Genomic DNA, 25,057 nt, shown 5'->3' with positions numbered 1-25,057 from the left:
TGTGCCTGTGGGCTAGTGCACCATCCACACAGTTCTCCTCCCTTCAGCCCAAAGGCCTACTGGGCTGACCCAGAAAACGTTTGCCATTTAATTTGTGTTGAATTCCACTTCCAATGGCTTTCTTCAAAATAGACAGGCTTACTGTGAGAAGGACCCCAATATTTTAAAAGCTTTTATAACACAATAATATTGCGGAAAACCTTTAAAGGAAATATGCGTTCTAAATATGCGTCCTGTCTCATATAGAGAAATGAGACAGGGAGCTGGTAAATTAAGCAGCTGCTGTGGTCATATTTAACCAGCCCACTATAAGTTTATAGTTTTGAGTTATAAGTTTTGCAATCCTGCCTTCCAAAATCACATGCATTGATCTCAAAGTGATCACATTTAAATCAAATGTGACCCACACTTTTACATGTTCAGTCACACATGCAGAGACATGCATTGGGTGTGCAATAAGTACACTTGGTTTGGACATCACTGATATTTCACTGTACTTCTCATTGCCAACCGATTTTTTTAATTGACAAAGATGTTTGATTACAATTTACTCCTTTACCAAACTCATCTGTTAATTTATGTTTGTGTTTGACTTTGACTTGATCGACATACAGTACCATTTAAATATGGTTATCTCTGGTTTCTTTCATTTGTTAAAATAAGCCAGAAATACTTGAGCCACCTGGATAAAGTCTAGGGAAAGTTTAGATTTATTGAACATGGACTGAGAAGAACTAAACCATTAGTTGCCAGCAAATGGTCAAGTGGGATAGCCAGGATGGCTAAAGGAGAAAGCCAGGGTGGCCATCTGGCTGTCACACAGTGATCCTCTGCCCTGCTACCCTTTAACAACACCAGAGAGACTTCTTAGAGCTCGGAGCAACGCGATTGGCTGGAGGTACCGGGAGCCTAATTAGCATGATGCTTTGCTCAGCTTAGGCCCTGTAGAGTGACATACGTACGTCTGAGGGATGTGGTTCAACACACATAGAATATAACAAGACTAAACTAGAATAGACCACAATATAATATAATTTGTGTATTATATTGTGAAACATGGTATTGTGGTATTACCACCAGCACTGGTATTATATTGTAATAGAATAGACTTTGGACAAAATCATCATCAAACAAGGTATTTCCAAGATGAAAATGACTAGGTATTCAAAGAGTTTCTGTACATATCTATTTTTATTGTAAGGATTCTTATTGTTATTATTCCGGATGTAAAACCCCTATAGCTCAGCCCTTTTCGAATTTGTCCACGGTATTTGTAATCACGTTATGGTACCATTTCGCCCATAGGGGGCGCTGTACTTCACGGTAAAGGTCAAAATGATCAGCCCTGCAGCCCCACTGGAGGAGCAATTCTATAACTTGGGTAAGCCTATACAGGCCTTTTTACATGCTAAACATTTTTGAGAAAGAAAGAAGAAAACATCTAAAACCAAGCGATCCATATTATCTAAAAGACGTCTGAACGCTAGCTGTTCCCTTATGTTCATTACACAGCCCAACAGATCGATTCTCATGGCATGTAGGCCGATCAGAGCCACGTGTTTGTGATTGGTCAATAAGACAGTGCACTTGTACTTATTTGACTGAGAAACATACTTGTCCTACCTAGTATTTCAGGTTTCAGATGTGACCTTTTACACTATAAGCATTCAGCAAAACAATAATAGGGGGTTCGAAAACGAGTCCCTCCCATGAGCGACTCCAATATCGTCGGATGGATACTGCCCCCTGTCGCAGTTGAAAGTAGTCCCGGCCGGTTGGGTGAATAACTGTGAAGCGCGACCAAGCAATCGGTGCATTGGTCCCTGCAAGTTCCCATAGGTGAGTGCATCTCTGATATCACTTTTGGATTCCTTTTTTTTTTTTTTTTTGAAACACTAAGTTTTATTTGAGGAATGGTTTTCATACCTCTAATTTCTTCCCTATGCAGGTTTGTTTAATAGCGCATTTATAATCTCAAACTCAATGTGAATTACAAAACGATGAAAAAATAAACCCGCCGTCTCTATTGAGAACATGATCCTTATCTCACCTGTTTATGGAATATGGGTAAATCATTTGGAGAAATTGTAGTGTATCTATGTATGCGCTAAAACAAATCTTCCTCGTGAGAAAATGTAGACATATGTTCAAGTAAACTGTTGCGCTGATCCAAAGATTCACAGAACGTCACCAGTAGCAACAATTAGGATTTTCATTGAGAAATCTAACAGTCTCTTAAAGACAGTGACTAACTGAACTTGACTTTAATCACGAAAAAAGAGAGATTTATATAACTTTAATTATACAACTTGATGGTACAGAGCAATTTCATTGAGCACTTTCATTAAGACCTGTCACTGTAATATACATAGGACGTGTGCATGGTGCATATTATATCTCCATATTATATCTCTATATAAGTCCCATATATATGAACACATCATATCAACAGACATTGTGTGTGAGTCTCCCTTTTAACCAGCACTGCTCAGCTTACATGTCCAGTGGAATGCAGAGTAGCTTGTGTGCAGTCATGCAGGCCAGTATAGACCTACTGTTTATGTTGCACTTTGCAAAGGACATTTCTGTCAGTCACCTATGTGAAGTCATTTTAATGGCCTGTATAGGTTTCATGCATCTGTAGCGTGGCATCGACAAGATCTTTCCTAACCCATTCTAGACCTTGCCTGGTTTTAGATTTAGGACTGGGACTGGGAACTTAGATAGAAAGCTCTGGTAATGGTCAGTGTCAACATCAAGCCTTTAAGAAGGGAGCCTGGGATAGCCTGGGATATCAAGGTTTGAATAGTTCCATGTCTACAAATGGTCCTATACCGGCCTCAGCTCAGGTCTGACGGGACCCTGTGGTCTTGGTCTGTGTCGCCCGCCAGGTATCCAGTCATGGCTAAAGAATCCGGCGCCGCCATCATGAAGACCCAGCAGCTCCTGGCTGCCATGGCCGACACCCACCTGGAGCACATGTGCCTCCTGGACATTGACTCGGAGCCGGCCGTGTCCCGCAACACTGGCATCATCTGCACCATCGGTCCGCCCCCCCGTGCACACACACACACACACACACACACACACACACACACACACACACACACACACACACACACACACACCGACAGAACACCCCACCCTCCGCACACACACACACACACACACACACACACACTCCGTTTGAGTCCCCAGTTATAATAAACACACACTCATAATAACATAACATAAGACAACACTTTAATCCTCAGCATTGATAAAGTAAAATAATAATGCACGTTCAAATTGGAGAAAAAAAATGCCACGTTCAAAAATAATTCAAATACAATATACAGAGGTATATAAATACATTCTGATTCATGATCAGGAAGACCAAAAGGTTGCCCGTGTATCTTACATTTACTGCCCCCATCCAGGGTCAGTGTGGGTTTGGGAGCGTGTTTTATTTGCTGAACCCTGACCTTACCTCCCCGTCCCCACACAGGGCCGGCCTCCCGGTCCGTGGAGATGGCCAAGAAGATGATCACGGCTGGGATGAACATTGCCAGAATGAACTTCTCTCATGGAACCCATGAGGTCAGTCTGGAGTGTTAAACCTTATCAGTCCACGTTTATCAATTCAGTCATCATTTATCAGTGAAGTCCACATTAATCAATTCAGTCATCATTTATTTGTCAGACAGGCATCACCAGTATTTTTTCATTTTTCGACAAAATGGTTCTCTCCCAGGTTGACCTTAAGCATGTCCCAGAGTCCAAATCGGTGGCTGCGAGTGAGAGTGCTATTCTTACATTTGCCCTTCAGCGTCTCGTGTTGGCTGTAGCTTAGCAGTATCCAATTGGATAGGAGCAAGTATCTGGATCTAAAACCACTCACCTTTAGCCTTTAAAAGTCATGCCTTTTTACCTTTTTAAATGGGGTGACACTGAAATGATGATACCACCACCAGCTGTGATACTACTAAAGAGAGTACATTGAGTACTTTTGTACTCAACTTGTACATAGTACTTGTGTACTATGTACTATAATTAATATAGGTATAGGTATAATCTATCCATCTAATATTCTTTGTTATTGATATATAGCCCAGCTCATTGACAACACACTCAATATCTCTGAAGGTACTGTATGACTCAAAGCACAAAAAGGACTGAATTGATCATCTGAAACCATGTTACCTCTTAATGATCTTATTCCAACCCTTGCTTTCTTATTTTCTTAGAACTGAAAGGGGGAAGTATCAGTGTAGGACCTCACAATAAATTAGATGAAAAGGTTGTTATGAGGAGACCAGATGAAATTGGACCCCCGTTTCCTTGGTGTGTCAGTTGTCGGTACGGCTATTATTAGCTTAGCTCAGTGGGTAAGCAGTGTTCATTGGACCCGAAGGCTATCCATCATTAGCCGGGGACATTATGAGCTCTTTCCAAACTACTAATTAGGTTCAGTTTTGTAAATTAGTATTGTGCAATTATTTGTGATCTGAGGTTTAGCCGAATGACCACACAAAGGGATCAACCACACCTCGTAGAGTCTGTGGGAGGCTGTTCTTTGAGAACTAAAATTAGACAATTGACACGTGCCAATGTCATGTGTTGCAGTTTCCTAGGCAAGTGTTTTTTTGTATGTTGTTATGTGATATGACTTTGTGCAGCCGTGTCTGTGCCTCAGTTAATGAAGAATTTTTCAGTTTCTACAGTTAATAGTTAAACTGAAACACAGTACATACGTCTTTCTCTCTCATATCTGACTCTTTAATAAAGTCTAATAGTGTGCTCATGATTCAAAATGGAGTCAGTGAAAAACAAATCAGTGCGCGATTTAATAAATCTGTTCTCCAAACGGACAGTACCACGCCGAAACCATCAAGAACGTCCGTGACGCAGCAGAGAGCTTTGTCCCCGGCTCAATGGAGTACCGGCCCTTGGCCATTGCTCTGGACACCAAGGGACCCGAGATCAGGACCGGACTCATCAAGGGGGTGAGTTAGCGATCAACACCCACACTTAGAGCACTGCGTGGGATAACTCCCCTGGGCTAGCTACCACACAGCTACCACACACACATGAGGCTGTTCTTCATCACAGTCTCAAAAATAAATACGTCTGGCGCCCAGGTGGCTTACCGGAGCGCGTACCATTAAGGCTTAGTCCTGATCGCAGCGACCCGGGTTAGATGCGTCCACCCTTCCTGTTTCCGAGGGCCTACCGCCTTTTGTTCTGTCAAGAGAGGAACCAATAACAACAAACAAAACAAAATAATGATTCCACTTCATGGTGTAAACTGTTGCCCAGGACGTGCCGTGGAAAACACTGAGCTTTTTACCTCATCGCTCTGTTGACTGAACGTTGTTGTTGCTGTCGGGGTATCTCTCTGCTATGGTTTTAGAGCGGCACCGCCGAGGTGGAGTTGAAGAAGGGGGAGACCATTAAGCTGACGTTGGACGACAAGTACATGGACAACTGTGACGAGACCCACCTGTGGCTCGACTACAAGAACATCACCAAGGTGGTGGAGCTGGGCAGTCACATCTACATCGACGACGGCCTCATGTCCCTCAAGGTCAAGGAAATCGGTAGGACACGTGACACCTAGTCCTAGTCGTGGTGGCAGTAACTCGTATCGCAATTCCCCACAAATCAGAATCAGAATCAGAAATGCTTTTATTACATCTTATATACAAGAGTCAAATTATTATGCTTTGTTTCTCAACAGCCACATAGCAGCAACAATACAATATCAAGCAAATAGATGGGTAAAAATATATATATTTAAAATAAGTAAGATAAGTAACAGAAAGTGATCGAGTGGTAGTGGTACTAGCCACGATTGAATATATAGCAAAATGTAGAAAAGTGGGATATAAATAATAGTATTATTAATATCGTATATATCCCTGTGACTACAAGGCCTTAACTTCCTGTTGTTGCCTTGTAGTCACAGTGATATACGACATGAATGTATCATTATTAATATTGTTATTATTATTATTAATATCAGTATAAATCCCTGTGACTACAAGGCAGCAACTTCCTGGTGTGCGAGATCGAGAACGGCGGCCTGCTGGGCAGCAAGAAGGGCGTGAACCTGCCGGGCGCGGCCGTGGACCTGCCCGCCGTGTCGGAGAAGGACATCCAGGACCTGCAGTTCGGCGTGGAGCAGGGCGTGGACATGGTGTTCGCCTCCTTCATCCGCAAGGCCGACGACGTGCGCGCCGTGCGCAAGGTGCTGGGCGAGAAGGGCAAGAACATCAAGATCATCAGCAAGCTGGAGAACCACGAGGGCGTGCGCAGGTGGGTGCCAAAGGACCCCCGTAGAGGTCCAAGGTCAAAGGTCAGGCGAGAGTCATGGAGTCGCGGCCCCCGGCAGAGGTCAAAGGTCACACCAGATACACTAGCGTTTAAAAGTTTGGGGTCACTTAGAAATGTCCTTCTTTTTTTTTTTAAGAAAAGCACTTAATAAGCACTTAAACATTAAATTAATGAGAAATACAGACTCGACATTGCTTATGTGGTAAATGACCATTCTAACTGGAAACGGTCGATTTTTAATGGAATATCTACATGGGTGTACAGAGGCCTATTTCCAGCAACCATCCCTCCTGTGTTCTAATGGTACATTGTTAAGCTAATCGTGTTAAAAGGCTAATTGATGATTAGAAAGCCCTCGTGCAATTAGTTAGCAAGCAGTTAGCGCAGCTGAAAACTGTTGAATAAAAGTGTGAGGTTTCATGGAAAACATGAAATTTGTCTGGGTGACTCCAAACGGTGCCCTCTACCTGCTCCTGTGTAACATGTATGTGAATGTAAGTGGATCACTGAAAGTTGCATTGGAAAGTCAAAAGATGAACGACAACGCATGTTGTTGATTTTATTTTCTAAAGATTCGACGAGATCCTTGAGGTCAGCGACGGCATCATGGTTGCCCGCGGCGACCTGGGCATCGAGATCCCCACAGAGAAGGTGTTCATCGCCCAGAAGATGATGACCGGTCGCTGTAACAGGATTGGAAAGCCCATCACGTGTGCAACACAGGTGTGTGATCTACGCTGTCTGCTGCTGTGGCTCCTTTCTGCCAACAGAAAACCGTTGTGAATCAAGGTAGACAAATCTGGACATGCATTTTCAGGCAGTCTGATGGGGAAGCAAATGTTGTGTGTACTGAACTGCTGTTATGAAAGTGGAACCTGATGACAAGATAATGGCTCGCAAAGAATAAGACACATGAGATGCACCCATCTGAAAATGGCCATAGCTGTCCTAGATTACAAACCCCCCAGAGATGCTGCGTTTACACAGTACATGTCCGTCGACGGATCTCGACGGAATGGATTGACTTTGCGCCCCACGCAAAGTCAATCCATTCCGTCGGCTCCGTTGCCTGCGTCAAAAGGTTTTTCAGGCAGCAACGGATCCGTCGGCCAATCAGATCGCGTCCCCCATACGTCAGACACGCCCTCCGACACCCGTGGACGGACAGTGTGCAGTGTGAACGCGGCGTAGCCATGTGTGATGTCACGTCTGCTCGTTAAGCTGCGAACTTGTTGCACTTGTTTACGTCTGGTTCTGGTTAGATGCTGGAGAGCATGATCAAGAAGCCCCGCCCCACCCGCGCCGAGGCCAGCGATGTGGCCAACGCCGTGCTGGACGGCAACGACACCATCATGCTGAGCGGGGAGACCGCCAAGGGAGACTACCCCCTGGAGGCCGTGATGACGCAGCACAAGGTACGCTCGTGCATGCACGTACGCACGCACGCACGCACGCACGCACACACACACACACACACACACACAGTGTGCTGGTTAATGACTACTGTCAGTAGGTGGTGAGTAGGCAGGTATTAGCCATTAAGCAGAGATGTGTGGCTGACATCAATCGATTCATACAACCGGAATGCTGCATGTAAAAACTGGACGTAATGCAGAATCAGGGAAGTGAGGTTGGGAGGTTTGTTTTAAGTGATTTGCTCAAAGGGTTAGGGTTAGGGTTATTATTCATCTACGATTCATTTCTTTGGTATGTGGTGTTTCCTTTGGAAAGGTGCAAGGCTGAAGATTTTGAAGACGATGCACAAACCAAACAATGCATCAAAAGAAATCCTTAGACATCCGCAACCTTCTTGCTGAAAGTTTTGTATTTCTAGATTATGCGATAAAAAACCACATCATCTTTTTTTTTTTACCTTGGTGCGTGCATGGAATGTTGACTAATATTTACCACTGGATTTATGACTCGATGCTCGTACATGATGTGCTGAACCAGATTTGTCTCTGTTTCTCTCTCACCGCCACCTCACCCCGCCTATGTGTCCATTACTGTCCCCTCTCATCCATGCTTGTGTGTGGCTTTGTGCTGCTCGGTGGCTTTGTGTGGCTCTCTGGATCTGCAGCACAGAACCACAGCGCTACCCGGACGTTAGTCTCAGGGCCCGCTGTGCATCCCAGGTATGCAGGTTTCTGCAGCAGACTGTTTTGTGTAAACCTAAACGCTTTCATAACAAACTCTCCTTATTTGTTGCATCACTAAAACCGATACTACAACAACAACCACAACAACAACAGCAGGATTAAGGCAGTCCAAGGCAGATTATAGGTTTTAAAGTGTGTTACTAGGGGTGTAAATCTGAGCCTTCATGACGATTCGATACAATATCGATTTCTTAAGCCAACGATTTGATTATTTTAGATACTTCAGAATTCCCCCACGATACGATTCGATTCAATACGATTTGGTATTCGATATTTTTTACATTATTTTTACATTTTACATTATCTATTAATATAATATCTATCAAATAAATCAACTTTTATTGAGAATACAGAAACAGTATTCTGTACATACTTTAGTGATGACTGTGCAGGTCTAGTATGTCAGTTAGCCTATTCACTGTAAAAAAAACAAAGAGAAATACATTTTATTATTATTATTTTTTTAATAATCTATACTCTTGTGGACGTATCGATGCATCGAATCATCGGCTGTATAATCGATTAATCAATACAAATCGATTCATATTTACACCCCTATGTGTTACAATGCTATATAAGTGTAAGATAGGTGATTATTTGTAATTCACCAGTCCTGTCTGTCTGACTGTTTGTCTGTCCGTCTGTATCTCTCTACCCCCTCTCTCTATCTCTCCCTCTCTCTCCATCCTTCTCTCCCCCCTATATACTCTCTCTCTATCCCTCCCCCTCCGTCTCTCTCTCTCTCCCTCTCTCTCCCCCTCTCTCCCACTCCAACTCCCCCTCTCTCTTCCCCCTCTCTCTTCCCCCTCTCTCTCCCCCACTCCCCCTCCCTCTCCCTCTCTCTCCCTCCCTCTCCCCCCTCTCCCCACTCCCCCTCCCTCCCCCTCCCTCCCCCTCCCTCTCCCTCCCCCTCCCCCACTCTCCCTCCCTCTCCCCCCTCTCCCTCTCTCTCCCCACTCCCCCTCTCTCTCCCCCCCTCTCCCCCCCTCTCCCCTCTCTCTCTCTCCCTCTCTCTCTCTCCCTCAGATCGCCCGTGAGGCCGAGGCGGCCATGTACCACAGGCAGATGTTCGAGGAGCTTCGCCGCACCTCTCACCTGACGCGCGACCCCACGGAGGCCATCGCCATCGGCACCGTCGAGGCGTCCTTCAAGTGCTGCGCCAGCGCCATCGTTGTGCTCACCAAGACTGGCAGGTCTGTACGCCCCCCCCACCACCCCACCGCCCACCACCCCACCGCCCACCCACCACCCACTCCCATGCTAACTCCCCACTCCGGCTCCATTCCAAAACGTTTCCCCACCTCTCGCTCCCTGTGGCTCGTTCACTTTGTCTTCCAGGGTAGACGTTTAGGAGCAGTCAGCGAGTGGGGCAGTAGGAAAGTAGAACAAGCAGCTTGGAATTGGTTGCAGCTGAGCTGACTGACTGTTCTGGTCTAGAGTCAATCACAACTTTCCCACTTTCTTTATGGGCATATTTCTAACGGCGTGGTTGAACAATCTCTGGAAGTCTTTCTGTGTGGGGTATATAAACCCCCCCCCCCCAAGTCCCAAGCCGCTTTGATTTGAGGGTAGAGTAACATTGGAGCGACTATATAGTTTGTAAATCGTAATGCCACAAATGCAATGACCGCATCCATTTCGGAAGTACAGGAGCATAGGAATGTTATTGGTTGTAATTGTGTTTTTTCGTCATTTAAATTTTCGTCATTTAAATAATTGATGGTCATTGAAATAATACGTCGTTATGGTTTAAAAACCTTTTTAATTAGCCTAGGTTATCTACTACACTACTACTACTACTACACATCACAAAATAGCGCAGTATCGCCAAAAAGCAGGCCCATGATGCATTCTGATCTACGAGCCTTATTGGAATGCATCCTCTGAGTCACGGTCCTTCCTCTGCTTAGAGACAAAACAAGTGCCTGATCATAAGTCCCCAGGCCCCCTAGCAGAAGGCCTGGCGGCTGGCATAGGAGGGCTGCTACATGGCTCCCGCACTGACCTTTGGAGATCTGAACCCTAGCATTTCCCCGGAGCTAATTTTATCTCCCTCTGTGTATCACCCTCCCTTTTGAGTTCACGCTTGCAGACACAGCCTGTCCAGCCTGCTGGTACAAGTTATTCCACGAACCAAGAGCGGATACTACTGCTATATACTATGTATTTGTTTTGTTTGCAGTGAATAATATGTATACACATGCTTTGAAATGTATTCTCCAAACATTGCATACACATAAAAGTACACAAAAATATATATATTTGAAAATGGATTAAAACGTGTATCTAAGCACCGCTATGTACATGTTGTTTTGTTGCAGTGAACAACGTGTGCATACGTGTTTTGAATTATTTTCCTCAAACGTTGAATATATATAAAAATACAAATATTTTTAAAGCGGATTCAACTGTGTAATCTAAGCAGTGCCTCCCATTGGCTGGTTCGGCCCACAGGTCCGCCCACCTGCTGTCCCGGTACCGTCCCCGCTCCCCCATCATCGCCGTGACCCGGTGCGGCCAGGCGGCCCGCCAGGCCCACCTGTACCGGGGCATCTACCCCGTCCTCTACACCAAGCCGGCCAACGACGTCTGGGCCGAGGACGTGGACCAGAGGGTCAACTTCGCCCTGGAGTATGGTGAGCGAAACGTCGCCGTGGCAACCCCCGCCGCCGTCCGATGGCCGATTGTGCAAAAGCGACTTGACAGTGAATTTCGATACTTGAGATAATCAATTTGAGAAGCAAGGCAAACTGCCCACAGACATGCGGGGATCTAACCCGGTGCCGCTCGGCTGCGGGCGTCGAACATCGTAGCCGGTAGACACTGACATGTCTACCGTGTCGCTGACTCGCTGTTAATCGGGGGGGAATCTTTAAGCGCATCGTTAACATCTCTCCGATCTCTCTCCCTCTCTTTCTCTGTTGCGCGACCGCAGGCAAGCACCGCAAGTTCCTGAAGTCCGGCGACGTCATCCTGGTGGTGACTGGGTGGCGCCCGGGCGCGGGTTACACCAACACCATGCGCGTCGTCCTGGTGCCTTGAACCATGCCCCCCGCCCCCCACACCCCCCCCCCCCCCCGCCCCCCTTCCACGCCCCCCTCCTGGGGCAGAAGAAAAGCAATCCGTCTCTTCCTCCCTTCAGTCTACCTATCCTGCAGAGGACCACTGTCACCTCCACCTCCACAAGGCCTGTCCCCCAAATCCTTCTGAGACAGTCACCCACACACAACCACAGCACAATGCCCACCCCGATGTAACCAGCAGCCCTCCACCACCTAACCGCCCTGATTCCACTTGTGCGTTCCACAGATGTGTTACTCACTGTCCAGGTCCTCTTCCATTAGTGTGTGTCTGTCGTGAAGCGTACACATGACAATGATTTTATGATGTGCTGTCATCTTTATTTTGTCATGTTGCTCTGTGTCTGATTGAGTTTGCATTGTTACCCCAGAGCGCCCTGTCAGACCTTTTGGTTTGGATGCCGGGAACCTGAAGTGAACACGTGCTTGAGTCCCATTGCAGACATTTGTTCAGTTCAGCGGCCATCTGGATTGTGGAAGTGACGTGACATGGATTTAAAAATAAACATTAACCTCAAATGCTTTGCTGTCTATCTATCAATCTCTCGGTCTGTCTATCTATCTATCAATCGCTCTGTCTGTCCATCTATCTATCTATCTATCGGTCTGTCTTGTCTGTCTGTCTCTATATGTCTATCTACACATCTATCTCACTGTCTATCTTCCAGTCTTATTTAGACAACACACAATGAGTGTTTAAATCTGAAATACATACTTAATGTTTTGAGTCAACTACCCCCAACGGACTATTGATTCCACATTAAGGGAGACACCGGATCCACAGAACGTAAAACAAACACACCATCTAGTGTCGAGTTCAGGGAACGGTCGGTGGCTCTGTGTCCCAAGGCGTCACCGTTTGTACGACCCAGCTCTGTAAATTAATCCCCGGTGGGGATCACTGTGGTAGCGTGTCAGACCGGCTTCTCTGTAATGAACCACAAAAGGAAATTGCACGGACTGAACCAGACTCTGTCCATGTTAGTGCTAGACAATGCTGTAGCCGTGAATTGCTCCTAATCCGCCCTAAGCTTATGGACCTCCGCATGATACATGAGTTTCTCTCGTGTAACATGTTATAATACACATGTATAATACACATGTCGATATATTTAAATACCAAATAAAATCTGGTTCGGCAGCCGTATGTACCATATGTTATTTTATTGCATTGAATTCAATAGCTCAAATAAATGTATAAGACCGACAACACACACGTGATGGAATAATGTGATTTGGTAAGTCAAAAAGGCAGCCCAAAATAATACAAATGAAATAAATGCTTGAATAAATAAATAGATTTAGATTTAGACTTGTTGGTATTGAAAGCCAAATCCCAGAACACAGCCAGACTCTCCAATTTGATAAAAAAAACAAAAACACAACTGATAAATAAATAAATAAAAATGGACTCAATGTAACACAATATTAAACTCATGCCAAAGCCCTCTCCAGATGCTGGGGGGGGAGGGAGGGGGGAGAGAGTGGGGGGAGAGTGAGAGTGGGTTTGGGAGGGGGCGGGGGGGGTATTGAGTAGTGAGGGATTGATCTGGTCCACTGGTGGTGACCAGCTCCTGACTGATTTGATCACTCTATTCACTGCAGGGTCACCCACCGGCCCCTCGGGCCCCGTCGCTTAGCAACCCGGAGCCGTCGGGCCCCTGGCGGGTCTTCCCCAGAGAGAGGCCTGACCTTTTGACCAACTGATGGCAGTTCCTTAAGTCAATCAGCAGCGCCGGAGCAGACGCAATGCTAACCACGTGGAATTATAGATCTAGAAGAAAGAATTTAGGGTTACCAAGGGTTTTGGAGGAGCCGAGTTCCTTGAGAGAAACACTCGTCAAAGCGGGGGGAAAAAAGCAAGATTCAACGTATCTTGCCAGGTGCGTTTTTTTTTTTTTTTTTTTTTTTTTACAGATTTCCACTTTGTTAGATGAAAACAATATTATACAAATTTGCAGCAGGATGACTCATAGAGGGGGCATTTCTCATGAACGCTACTTCGCCAAGTCACCACCGCTAGCCCTTTGTATTGATGCGAGAAACTCTTCAGATCAATCACAGTGCAATGAGCTGGCAGCCACCGGACGGATTCTTATCCTCAGTTCCTCCCCCATCGACCCCTCTACAATCCCCCCTTAGAAGGAAATGTGCTTCATTTCACAGTATAACACATTTTTAATTCGAAAAAAAGGAAAATACAGAAATATGCTGATTATTGCATACAGTGCTCACTGGACACCAAGCTTTGGTTCAGGCATATATATTCTATACCTTAGATTTCCACCTGGACATTACCTAGCAACAATAATGGAGTAACCTCCCACGCCTCAGCGAGAGAGAGAGCACTTCAGCCCGACGACAAGGTGACATGTGCAAGTGACCTCCCTGCCATTACCCTACCTACCCTACCCTACCCTACCTCATATCATACTGCCGCTATCATACAGCCTCTCAGGTGTATCATACAGCCTCTATCATACAGCCTCTATCATACTGCCTCTCAGGTGTATCATACAGCCTCTATCATACTGCCTCTCAGGTGTATCATACAGCCTCTATCATACTGCCTCTATCATACAGCCTCTCAGGTGTATCATACAGCCTCTATCATACAGCCTCTATCACAATGCCTCTAACATACTGCCTCTATCATACGGCCTCTATCATACTGCCTCTATTATACAGCCTCTCAGGTGTATCATACAGCCTCTATAATACAGCCTCTATCATACTGCCTCTAAAATACAGCCTCTATCATCCAGCCTCTATAATACAGCCTCTATCATACTGCCTCTAAAATACAGCCTCTATCATCCAGCCTCTATAATACAGCCTCTATCATACTGCCTCTATCATACTGCCTCTATCATCTATCCTCTATCATACAGCCTCTATCATACTGCCTCTATCATACTGCCTCTATCATATGGCCTCTATCATCAAGCCTCTATCATACAACCTCTCAGGTGTATCATACAGCTTTTATCATGCTGCCTCTATCATTCAGCCTCTATCATACAGAATCTATCATACAGCCTCTATCACAAAGCCTCTATCATTCTGCCTCTTACCTACAGCCTCTATCATACAGCCGCTATCATACTGCCTCTATCATCAAGCCTCTATCATAATGCCTCTATCATACTGCCTCTATTATACAGCCTCTATCATACTGCCTCTAACATACAGCCTCTATCATCCAGCCTCTATTATACTGCCTCTATCATCCAGCCTCTATCATACTGCCTCTATCATACTGCCTCTATTATACAGCCTCTATCATACTGCCTCTAACATACAGCCTCTATCATCCAGCCTCTATCATATGGCCTCTATCATATGGCCTCTATCATCAAGCCTCTATCACCAAGCCTCTATCATACAACCTCTCAGGTGTATCATACAGCTTTTATCATGCTGCCTCTATCATTCAGCCTCTATCATACAGCCATTATCACAAAGCCTCTATCATTCTGCCTCTTACATACAGCCTCTATCATACAGCCTCTATCATACTGCCTCTATCATACAATCTCTATCATCAAGCCTCTATCATAATGCCTCCATTATCTAGCCTCTATCGTACCTTCTCTATCATACAGCCTCTATCATACTGCCTCTATCATACAGCCTCTATCATACTGCCTCTATCATCCAGCCTCTATCATACTGCCTCTATCATACTGCCTCTATCATACAGCCTCTATCATACTGCCTCTATCATCAAGCCTCTATCATTCAGCCTCTATCATACATCTTCTATCATATCATCTCTATATATTAACCCAACCGGAAATACATTCAGCATCACCTCTCTAACACATCCGTAGATACCACTTCTCTCCTCTTTTAAAGTGCATAACCATCTGTGGCCAACAAGTGTCATTCAAAACTTCAATGCCGTTGGTCTTTGAAATGTGAATGAGCTACCAAAGCATTTGCGTCACAGATATTGCAGTCAATACGTTGGAAGACATACCATCGCCGACAGAGTCGCAGTGGGTGAGCTCTGAAGTTGTGGAGCAGAGGTGCACAAAAGTCTGTTTCTCTTTGAACCTACATTCACACGACATGAGAGGACAGGGGAGGAAAGCAGGGATTCCTGATCATCCCTAAATAAAACGCCGTAGCGCAAAGGTTACACGAAAAATATTCATACAAGAGCATTTTTAACAAATAACATACAACATAAGCTGGCTATGAGTCAATACATTATTTCATGAGGGATTCGATTTATATAGGTAATTACCATATTCAAAGTAACAATATCCTGTAGAAAAATACTCAGCATTGTCCATTAATTTCCTCTGACCGACCGCTCTGTGTAGAAAAAAAGAAACGTCGCCTTGTGATATAGTTCACATCCCACATCCCGCCTCCTCCTTAAAAATAAAACTCCAAAAACAGATGAACAAAACATCTCACCACGACACGGGAGGGTGTGTTTCAACGTCACAAGTTGGAGGGCAGTTTTGAATGTGTGTGTTCTATTTCTATGGTCTCTGAGGGTGACGTGCGTTCGGGCGACCGGTGGACCCCCAGGTACTGGTTGTGTGGCAAGGGCAAGGCCCCCTGCTCCAACAGAGCGCCACGCACGGGGCTCGCCTGAACGCTGTACTGAGCATTATTGCTGGCTGCTGCTGATGTAGAGAAGGTAATGTACGACGGACCCCCGGACACGTCGGCGAAAGAGCTGGTACCGACAGCCCCCTGGTGCGAGCCCGAGATGGTCTTTATCTCCTGGCTGTGGAGATCTACCACAGTGGACTCTGCCCTCTCTCTGGGGCCGCTGGCCAACCAGGAGGGGGATAACGTCTGAGGAGTCAACAGGGGGCCGTAGGAGCTGGCGGCGCTGGAGGGGGAGTCGCCCGGGGGTCCTTTCCTCACCCTCACAGGGCTCTGGATGTTGGGACTGGGGACCGGCGGAGTGCAGCAGGGGGATCCCTCCTTGGAACCATACTGGGCCAGCGAGGCGAGGGCAGAGTGTTCCGGGAGAACCTGGGGCAGGAAGGCCGAGTGGAGGCTCGTCAGACTCTGGTGCGTCAGGGAGGCAGAGGCCCCGTATACAGTCCCAGATCCGGCCAGCGGTGGCTCTGCCGCCACCCAGTGTCCCCCAGCGGCTTGCTGCGCGTTGGTGACGGTGGGGAAGTGAGAGACGCTCACACCGGTGGACGTGCCGCCGGTCGCTCTCTCGTGACAGGCGGCCGTCTGCTGAGTGCTGCCGTGGTAGCTCTGCTGGTGGTGAGAGCCGTGCTGCATCTGGCCCAGGATGGGACTGACAGGGCCGGAGATCAGCGGGGTCACGGTGGAGGTCGTGGGGACGGGGAATCTCCCCGTCAGCCTCGCTGGTGGAGCGTGCAGGTGGAAGGAATCCGTGGGCCGGGGATGGGGGTGAAGCTGAGCGGTGCAGGAGATGGAAGAGAGGGACACCTGGCTGACAGGGAAGGCCGAGGGCATGCTGCACTGTGGGGCAGGAGGGTGGTGGGGATAGGTCTGGTGGATGGACTGAGGTAGAGGTGACGATAGAGGAGTAAAGGCCTGGGATCCGGAGGTGTAAGCGGCCCGAGGGGGGACCGTGGGCGACGTTGGGGCCACCGCGGAGAGATGCTGTACCCCGAGGGAGGTCAGGACAGAGGCGCTCACCCTGGTGGGTGACCCAGAGACCACGGCAGCCCCGGCCACGTTGGCGCCGGTGAGGTACTTCCTGGAGTGTCCCGAGGGGTCTCCAAAGGAGCCACAGCCTTGCAGGATGGGGTGGTGGAACACGATGGGGGGCAGCTGAGGGTGGTGGGCCAGTGCCAGGGCCAGGGGGGTGGTGGCTGCCGCGGCCTGCAGGGGGGCTTGGAGCAGCGGGGCCCAGATTACGGAAGTGGGGGAGGGGGAGGCCGGGAGGGGGCTGAGGCTCTGGGCGGCGGCGGCGGCCTTCTGGATGAGCTGGGTGCACTGGGCCATGTCTCGGTCGTGCTGGACGATCCTCTGGATGATCTCGTTCTCCTGAAGGTTCAGGGTGCCTGCACTCTGGTGGTGCTGGACTTTGGATTGAAGCACAGAGTTTCTCTTACCTTGTAAAAGAGAAAAAAATAATGTTTTTAAACTGGGATTTATTTTACATATCATCAAGTATTACTAGCTTGGCCTGGTTGCAATCAGGCCTGTGGGGGGCATTATCGTCACAAAGGATCAGCGTCGGCTGCTGACCTCTGTGATGTTATCGCTGAGATCTTACCGATGCGGTCCAGGCGGTCCAGAGCCACGGTCTCGAAGGCTCTTCTCATCATGGGGTACTCCTCCAGGACTTCGTTGAAGTTGTCCACAGACAGGGAGTACAGGCGGCAGTAGTTGTCGGCTCGCACGCTGGCGGTTCTTCTGCCTCGGGTCAGCAGGCAAATCTCTGCGTGGAGTAAGGGTTATTGTTAATGGTCAAATAGTGAACGACCCGACAAATTACATTCTCCATACTGAATGACCTTTCTCTATATTTTGTCGGTATGCCTTACAACCTATTCATACTTCTGAAGCTGTGAACGCAAGGTAAAGCGTGTTAGAATGTCGTCTGTGCTTTTCATGAAATACTTTTTTGTGTCAACTTCTCATCGTCGTTTACCATCGCTCCTGAGCTTCACAGATGGAGCACTTAATACAATTTTAACAGTTTGTCCTGACCTCATCTGTCCAGCCAGCTCAGAAAATAAATAAATAAATAATGAAATACTGCTCCATTTTGAAACGCAGACACATTTCCAAGGACAGATATGTATAGGAAAGACAAAGCCGAAAATGAGCTTTCTCTTCTTCCATTTACGTTCACCAATGCTATACATTGAGGCTGTATGTTGTTTTTTTTCAGTACCGTGTGACAATTCGCCTGTCAAGAGTAGCTTTAATGCACAGTGTTAACATTTTGAATCCAAATGGAGGAGAGAGACTTCACAAAGCTTCACTCTGCACTAAATCCAGCTTTTAAGGAGATGATGGCCGCTGTTTTCCCACAGTCCGACAGAAGTTAATCTGCCGAATCAATGGCTTATGTTATGGGAGGAAAGTCCCCTTGCAGGCTTTGGGAATTCTAGCCCCTGTTCGCAGGCCACACAAGACCCACTGGATAAAATCCCTCGCTCAAAGATAACCGGGGCTGCAACTCTTGCAGAGTCAGGCCAGACAAAGACACAAGTCAAATACCTCCAAAGTAGGAGCCATCCGACAGCTTGGTGTCCTTGCTGTTCTTGGTGAGGACACTGACCACCCCGTGCTGGATGAAGTACATCTTCTGGCCGATGGTGCCCTCCCTGATGATGTAGTCGGCGGGCTGGAACACCTCAAAGCGGAGCTTGGTCAACATCGACGTCACAAAGTTGGGGTCGGCGTTGGCAAAGAGAGGCATGGACGCCACCAGCTTCCGGCAATTGAAGTTAATGATCTCCTGCAGAGACAGACCCGGTTAACATGGGGATTGGATAGTTGGATTGTATGGTAACGGAAGATCAGGTTATTCCTAGACTAGAGTGAAGCGGCGGCTAGCGAGCTCGCCTCCTTGCCCAGTAAACACTGGGTTTGATCCCGGATCTCTGCAGCCTAGATCTTGTTCGAAGATGGCTTACTGCCTACATGCTCCTTAATATCATGCGTCTCAGTTTACTGTCAGTCTCCTACGATAAAATTGTCCAAACAACAACTCTAACATTTCTTGTGCAGCAGCAGACCATGATGATGTGATGATGAGGAAGATGAGCGTGTGGGTGGATGGATGAAGTCGGACCTCTCGCAGCGGCTCGTTCAGCTCCTCCAGGATGCTCTCCTCGTCGAACATCTTGCCCTGGTAGCGGTGTTCGTAGTAGTCGTGGATCCTCTGTCGCATTCCGGCGGGGAGCTTGTGGAAGGACATGTACTGCTCCACCTGTTTGTACTGGAGCACGACGACACAGCGTCGGTTCAGTGGGTTTATGCTGATGGTTATTTTACCAACCGAAAATAGATATAAACATAAATAATAATTTTAGTTGATAATTAGGTCTACTTGATTTCTGTAATAGTGAAGGTCTAGTTGATTTATGTATTAGTGGAATTCTACTTGATTTGTGTATTAGTGAAAGCCTACTTGATTTCTGAATGAGTGAAATCTACGACTTCTGTATTAGTGAAAGTCCACTTGATTTGTGTATTAGTGAAAGCCTACTTGATTTCTGTATTAGTGAAAGTGTACCCAACTGCAAGCAGGGCTGAAACAGGGCTGAATCCCAGCCCTGTTTAGGTGTGTGCTCCGGTGACATTTGAACACACTAGGCCTAGTGGTTGGGAGACGGCTTTAACCAGCGCGTTCATCAGCCTCATTCAGGGTCAGTAAAGACCTAACAGCTGTGGTTCCCGCACTTTCACCTTTTTTGGCCTGTGACCCAATTCGTTTTTTTGCTGGATCAACACATGGCGTTAATATTAATGTTCTGGCGAATGTAATCGCATTGCTAAACTACACTATCTATGAAAAAAAAAAAAAAAAACGGTTTGCTAAAATGGATATTCAAAATCTATAGATTTTAGCAAACCGTTTTTTATTTTTGTTTTTATGTTATGTTAGTAAACTTATGTGACCCCACATGCATATCAGGGGACCCCAAATGGGTCCCGTCCCAAAGGTTGGGTACCACTGCCTTATATTATTCCTCACAGTCTACCTTCATTCCTTGCTAAGACTCTTTTCATCTCTGTCCTTGTTTACAGGCATCCCACCTCCTGCCTCATTTAAATTCATGTCTCATTTACCCAAATTGGACCTATTTCATATTGGTGTAACGGAAGGTGCGCACAGATTCATGCAGATTAATAGAGCCATAATTAATGGCATGAGTGACAGCCAAAGGAACACCTGTGTGTATCGCTATTGAAATCCAGTCAAAGTTTGGATTGCATTTGGCTAATGGCTGCATGTTTATCATCCCTATTTTGCAGAAATAAAAATGATTTATTTCCCAGAAAACCTCAATGAAGCTTATCTGCAGACAACTGTAACACATCGAAATAACTACATCATTAAAAAATAATAAATGGCTAATCACCGTGTTTGAGGTCTTAACCGAGGTCTCAACAAACATACTCGTTTGTTGAGTCACTGACATTTATTTATTGAACTCTTCAACAAGCATCAACTTACGTATAATGTGAGTGAGGGATATAACACAGTCGTGACATTTTAATAATCAAGTGTTCCTGGTGGCTTGACTTGAATCCCACTGTGACATCCAACAAGGTGTGAGATGTTACGTGTCGATTGGCCACGTTTTTTTTCCCCACATGGTCAGACCCAGAGCACCTACCTTCTCCTGGTACTGCCGCCGCGACGAGTCCAGGGACTGGATGAGCGCGGTGGCGTGCCCCACGAACATGGCGAAGCAGGTGGCGCCCACGATCATGCTGAGGATGGTGAGCCACACGTCGGCCATGCCTATGGGGGGGTAGAGGCCGTAGCCGATGCACAGCATGTGGCTCATGGCCTTGAACAGGGCGTACGAGTACTGCTGCCCCCACGTATCGTTCTGCAGGGGGGGGGGCGGGGGGCGAGAGAGAGAGAGAGTACGGACAGGAGGAGAGTGAGGCTCTTGTTGTCTTTGCGCTAATGCTACTTTTTCCAACAGGACAAACGTGACGTGACTGACTGTGACTGTTTGTTCTCTTAACGACACTAAGCTGAAAAGCACTGCGTTAAAGCACTGCTTGTATTGGGTTTCAAACAAAGCTTGAGATTAACATTTAGCCGCTTTCAAATTGTTGTGTTCCGAAAATTTGTCACTTTTTTTTGTAGCTCGTTGGTTGTGGTAACCCCACTTTAATAGCAATTGCCTGATATTGTCTGATATATGGGCAAATGAACAGTTTCAATGTTCAACCTTGGATTCTACGTGTTTCCTTGGTGATCCTGATTGTTCCTGAAACACTCTGAAACAACCCTGTGAGTTTACACATGAAGCTTATGGCTGAGAACGGGATCGCCAGTGTCAAGTGTGCTCAACAAGACAAAGGGCTGCTGCTGTAAACCGCTACAAAGTTAGAGCTCCGAGGAGTCGGCCCATCTCGTGACCCATCGACACTGACCACCATCTTGTTTCTGGTGACCCAGCAGTCGGCGGGGAAGTCCTGCAGCATGGGCACCAGGAACTGGAGGCAGCCGTCCCAGTGGCACAGCAGCAGCATCATCCCGATCAGGTTCATGATGCGCACCATGGCGCTGGCCAGGTCGTAGGTCATGTGGAACACCTGGAGACGACAGTCGGAGGCCGGACGGATGAATGCAGGAATAATACCAACCGCTACCGTACGACACATCAGGACCAGCGTGTGGCGACGCAAGATTAAACAATCGTGTTCATCTTATGTTATGTAATCATCTGCAATCATCACTAATGGCCGCCCTGCTTGCATTTGATTAGAGAGACCCTATAGAAAGATAATAAAGGGAGAGTTGCGGGGCTGGGGGGGGAGCTGGAGACAGATACGAGACAGACAGTACAATATAATCGGACTGTCGTGGGACTATAGGTCCAATGAATGGGGAATCCTTACTCTCACCTTTACTCACAGTGGTGCATATCTCTCTTTCCTGAGCTTGCAGAGCTATGGTGGTATAAAACGGATAAGGCGAATGGGATAAAAAAGATTATAGCTCTGACAGTGGCACGGCTAAGGAGCTCCACTCCACTGTCTGCAGCCTACCTCTACAGGCCTCCTCGTGCCTACACCTAAAGCCAGCCCTGCCCCTTCATCGACATGTATCTGAATGAACTGTAAGTCGCCCCAGATGAAAGCGTCTGCTTCACTGTAACAGTGCATAGCGGCGTAATACTCTCATACAGGATGCAGTGCTCCCAGTAAAAAGGCGCTTTTTAATCTTGGACGAGGCAACGAGAGCTGTCACTGTTTAACAGAACCCCAGGGGCCAACTAAACGGCGGGCTACACCGTGACGCCCACGGCCCAGGCACCCTTCACCTCCTCCCACTGGTGGATGTAGCGGATGAGCCTGGAGAGGCGCAGCAGGCGCAGCAGGCTGAGGATCTTGGTGAAGCGGACGATCCTCAGCGCCCGGGCCGTCTTGTAGAAGTCCGAGTCGATGCGCGTCTCCACGATGAGGAAGATGTAGTCGACGGGGATGGAGGAGACAAAGTCCACCACGAACCAGCTCTTCAGGTACTTGATCTTGATCTTCTGCGGGTCCAGGATGATCTCCGTGTTGTCCTCCTTCACGATGCCCGTGCGGAAGTTGAGCACCAGGTCCAGGAGGAAGAAGGTGTCTGACACCACGTTGAACACGATCCAGGGGGGCGTGTGCTCGTCCTTGAAGAAGGTGATGCCCACGGGGATGATGATCAGGTTGCCAACCATCAGCAGCAGCATGATCAGGTCCCAGTAGAACCTGCACCACAGAGGGACACAAACACACACATATATTTGTACCTTTTTTTGTTGTTGCTGTAAACGATTCGGCTTGATGAGTTTATTGCTTAGTGTTGTTTATTGTTTTAAAGGATCCCCGTTAGCTGTCACCAAAGTGGGACGAGCTATTCTTCCTGGGGTCCACACAGAAAGACACAAAACACAACAATACACAAGATACAAATCGTAATTCACTTAACAACGAAAATCTAAAAGCAGTAAATCATTATAAACATCATCAGAAATGATTCAGAAAAAGTTACCCATTCATGGGTATTACATTCATTATTGCATTCATACAGTATAGGTACTGTATGTCCATTCCCTACTCACAAATTTAAATAGTGTATTCTCAAATGGTACATTGCTATTCAATTTACGTATATTTAGTGGGCAAATATTCCAATGATTGAAGGCCCTGTGATCTCAAGGGTTTCGTTTGATGACACAGAATTAAAATGGTGTTATTTATCTAAATAGTTGGCATGGTGGGTAGTCAGTTGCGTGGTACCACCGGGTTGGTGGTACACACAAATAAACACAATGTGCTAAAACACAAAACTTCACGGCTTGAAACAACTCAACAGTATTTGGAGACCAGATGTCGTCTATTCCCTGCTCAAACATTGAGAGCCTTTGTTTATTAGCGTTGGCCTTATTGATAATCGCAGAGATAGAAGGGATGAAGATGAACCAAAAGGAGAACAATCGTTCATATACTCTGTAGCCAACAGGTTCATTATCATGCTGAACTTGTCTCATGGAGGGCTGTTGTTTTCATATTCTGTAACTGATATAGAAGAGCTTCACTGCAAAAATGTGTGCCTTCGTAAAAGCATGCATTTCACCACAGCCGTGCAATCATGTTCCAAACCGTGCATCACTTAAGGTGTTGAATGGCATTGGGCCTGCACGCCAAACAATATATGAATCAATGCATTCATCAGAAGGCATCTAAAATGTAATTCGACAGCCTCGGTGAAAGCTAATTCGATTGAATGCATGCCTTGAGGTTCGTCCGTGAGCTGTTATTAGTTCTATTATTTAACCAGAGCCAAGGTGATATCAGTAAACAGACAAGATGCTGACCTATCACAGGGTTTCACTGAATCTGGTTCCCTGTAATTCAATAGCAACCGTGTCGACACACAGACCCACACCTCAACCGCACTTGGACAATGTACCAGTACACTATAACTCAGAGTGAATCGAATTTTATTGGAGTTTAATCCCTGCTCCGAGACATAAAACAACCGAGAGTTAAGAATTAAAAGCATCACACTCATTTCCAATTGCGGACCTCGATGTTCAAACCACCACATTAAAACACATTTAATGTGGATCCATTAGCGCTAATCAGCTTTCTGTTGTCCACTGCCAAACAAAGCATTTGAATTCCTCCCTCCCGTTCATCTGCCGTGTTGTCTCTGTGGTGACACACTGGTCCTAATTGCACATCCCCTCTTTGGCTAAATCCACTGTTATCTCCCTCGGGAACCCGTGTTATCTCCAAGAGTCAGCCCGCCATCGGCCAGATGTTGGGTAGTTAGCGGCATTACCCCTGCCCCGCCCACGTCACCGTGCCCCACGGCACACACGGGAACAGCTGGAGCAGCGCGCGGGGGCCAGAGGGTGCATTATACTGATGTCCCGGGCAGTCTGCCCCGCATGCGGACCTACATCCTGACAGCACGCATTGTCCTGCTCTTTTGTTGGAGCCACTCATCACCGCGAGGACTCAGGCCGGATCAAGCTCAGCATCGGTGGGACCTGCTGCTGTTGCCGTATGCAAGAGGCATGGGTTTACTGAGCAAAGACATCCGAACGGAAGGTGTCTGCAGACCGGTTGGTGCAGAACCACGGATTGTACGTGCTACTGCAGAACAGAGTGCCTTTCTCCATTCAAGTGTACGGGCGCGCAGCCAGAGAAGGCAGTTTAAAACAAGCGAAGTGAAAACAAAAAGGCTTAAAACTGGGGAAAAGGAGCTTAGATCAATCAGGACAGCTGAAAAAGGGATCACATTTGTACAAGAGATACTTAACTGGGGCTGCCAGAGAGCAGTCAGAGCACGACAGCCTG

At 46.9% G+C, this 25,057-nt stretch overlaps 2 protein-coding genes across 2 annotated transcripts in view; one reads left to right on the top strand and one right to left on the bottom strand.

Moving 5' to 3' along the window:
* Window positions 1-1,734: 1,734 nt before the first annotated feature.
* On the top strand, window positions 1,735-12,077 carry pkmb (pyruvate kinase M1/2b). Its single transcript, XM_084476737.1, has 11 exons — window positions 1,735-1,839; window positions 2,892-3,046; window positions 3,488-3,579; window positions 4,854-4,985; window positions 5,393-5,579; window positions 6,027-6,297; window positions 6,888-7,038; window positions 7,578-7,730; window positions 9,501-9,667; window positions 10,929-11,110; window positions 11,410-12,077. Exons 2-11 carry the CDS (start codon window positions 2,902-2,904, stop codon window positions 11,514-11,516), a joined length of 1,587 nt encoding a protein of 528 aa, XP_084332863.1. The 5' UTR covers window positions 1,735-1,839; window positions 2,892-2,901; the 3' UTR covers window positions 11,517-12,077.
* A 3,932-nt stretch (window positions 12,078-16,009) lies between these two features.
* The window catches only part of LOC311357268 (potassium/sodium hyperpolarization-activated cyclic nucleotide-gated channel 2-like), a gene marked incomplete at both ends in the record, with an annotated part of 11,713 nt that continues 2,665 nt past the window's right edge, over window positions 16,010-25,057 (bottom strand). Inside the window, 7 exons of the mRNA XM_084477173.1 lie at window positions 16,010-17,619; window positions 17,784-17,948; window positions 18,737-18,977; window positions 19,314-19,460; window positions 20,866-21,084; window positions 21,641-21,802; window positions 22,534-22,957. Of these exons, the coding sequence (XP_084333299.1) occupies window positions 16,010-17,619; window positions 17,784-17,948; window positions 18,737-18,977; window positions 19,314-19,460; window positions 20,866-21,084; window positions 21,641-21,802; window positions 22,534-22,957 (2,968 nt within the window). The remainder of the gene's footprint in view (window positions 17,620-17,783; window positions 17,949-18,736; window positions 18,978-19,313; window positions 19,461-20,865; window positions 21,085-21,640; window positions 21,803-22,533; window positions 22,958-25,057) is intronic.

Source organism: Micromesistius poutassou (genome assembly GCF_964030765.1).
Source record: "Micromesistius poutassou genome assembly, chromosome: 13".
In the NCBI taxonomy this organism is placed as follows: Eukaryota; Metazoa; Chordata; class Actinopteri; order Gadiformes; family Gadidae; genus Micromesistius; species Micromesistius poutassou.
Note: the sequence above shows the minus strand (reverse complement) of the source record. Positions and strands in the feature narration are given on the sequence as shown.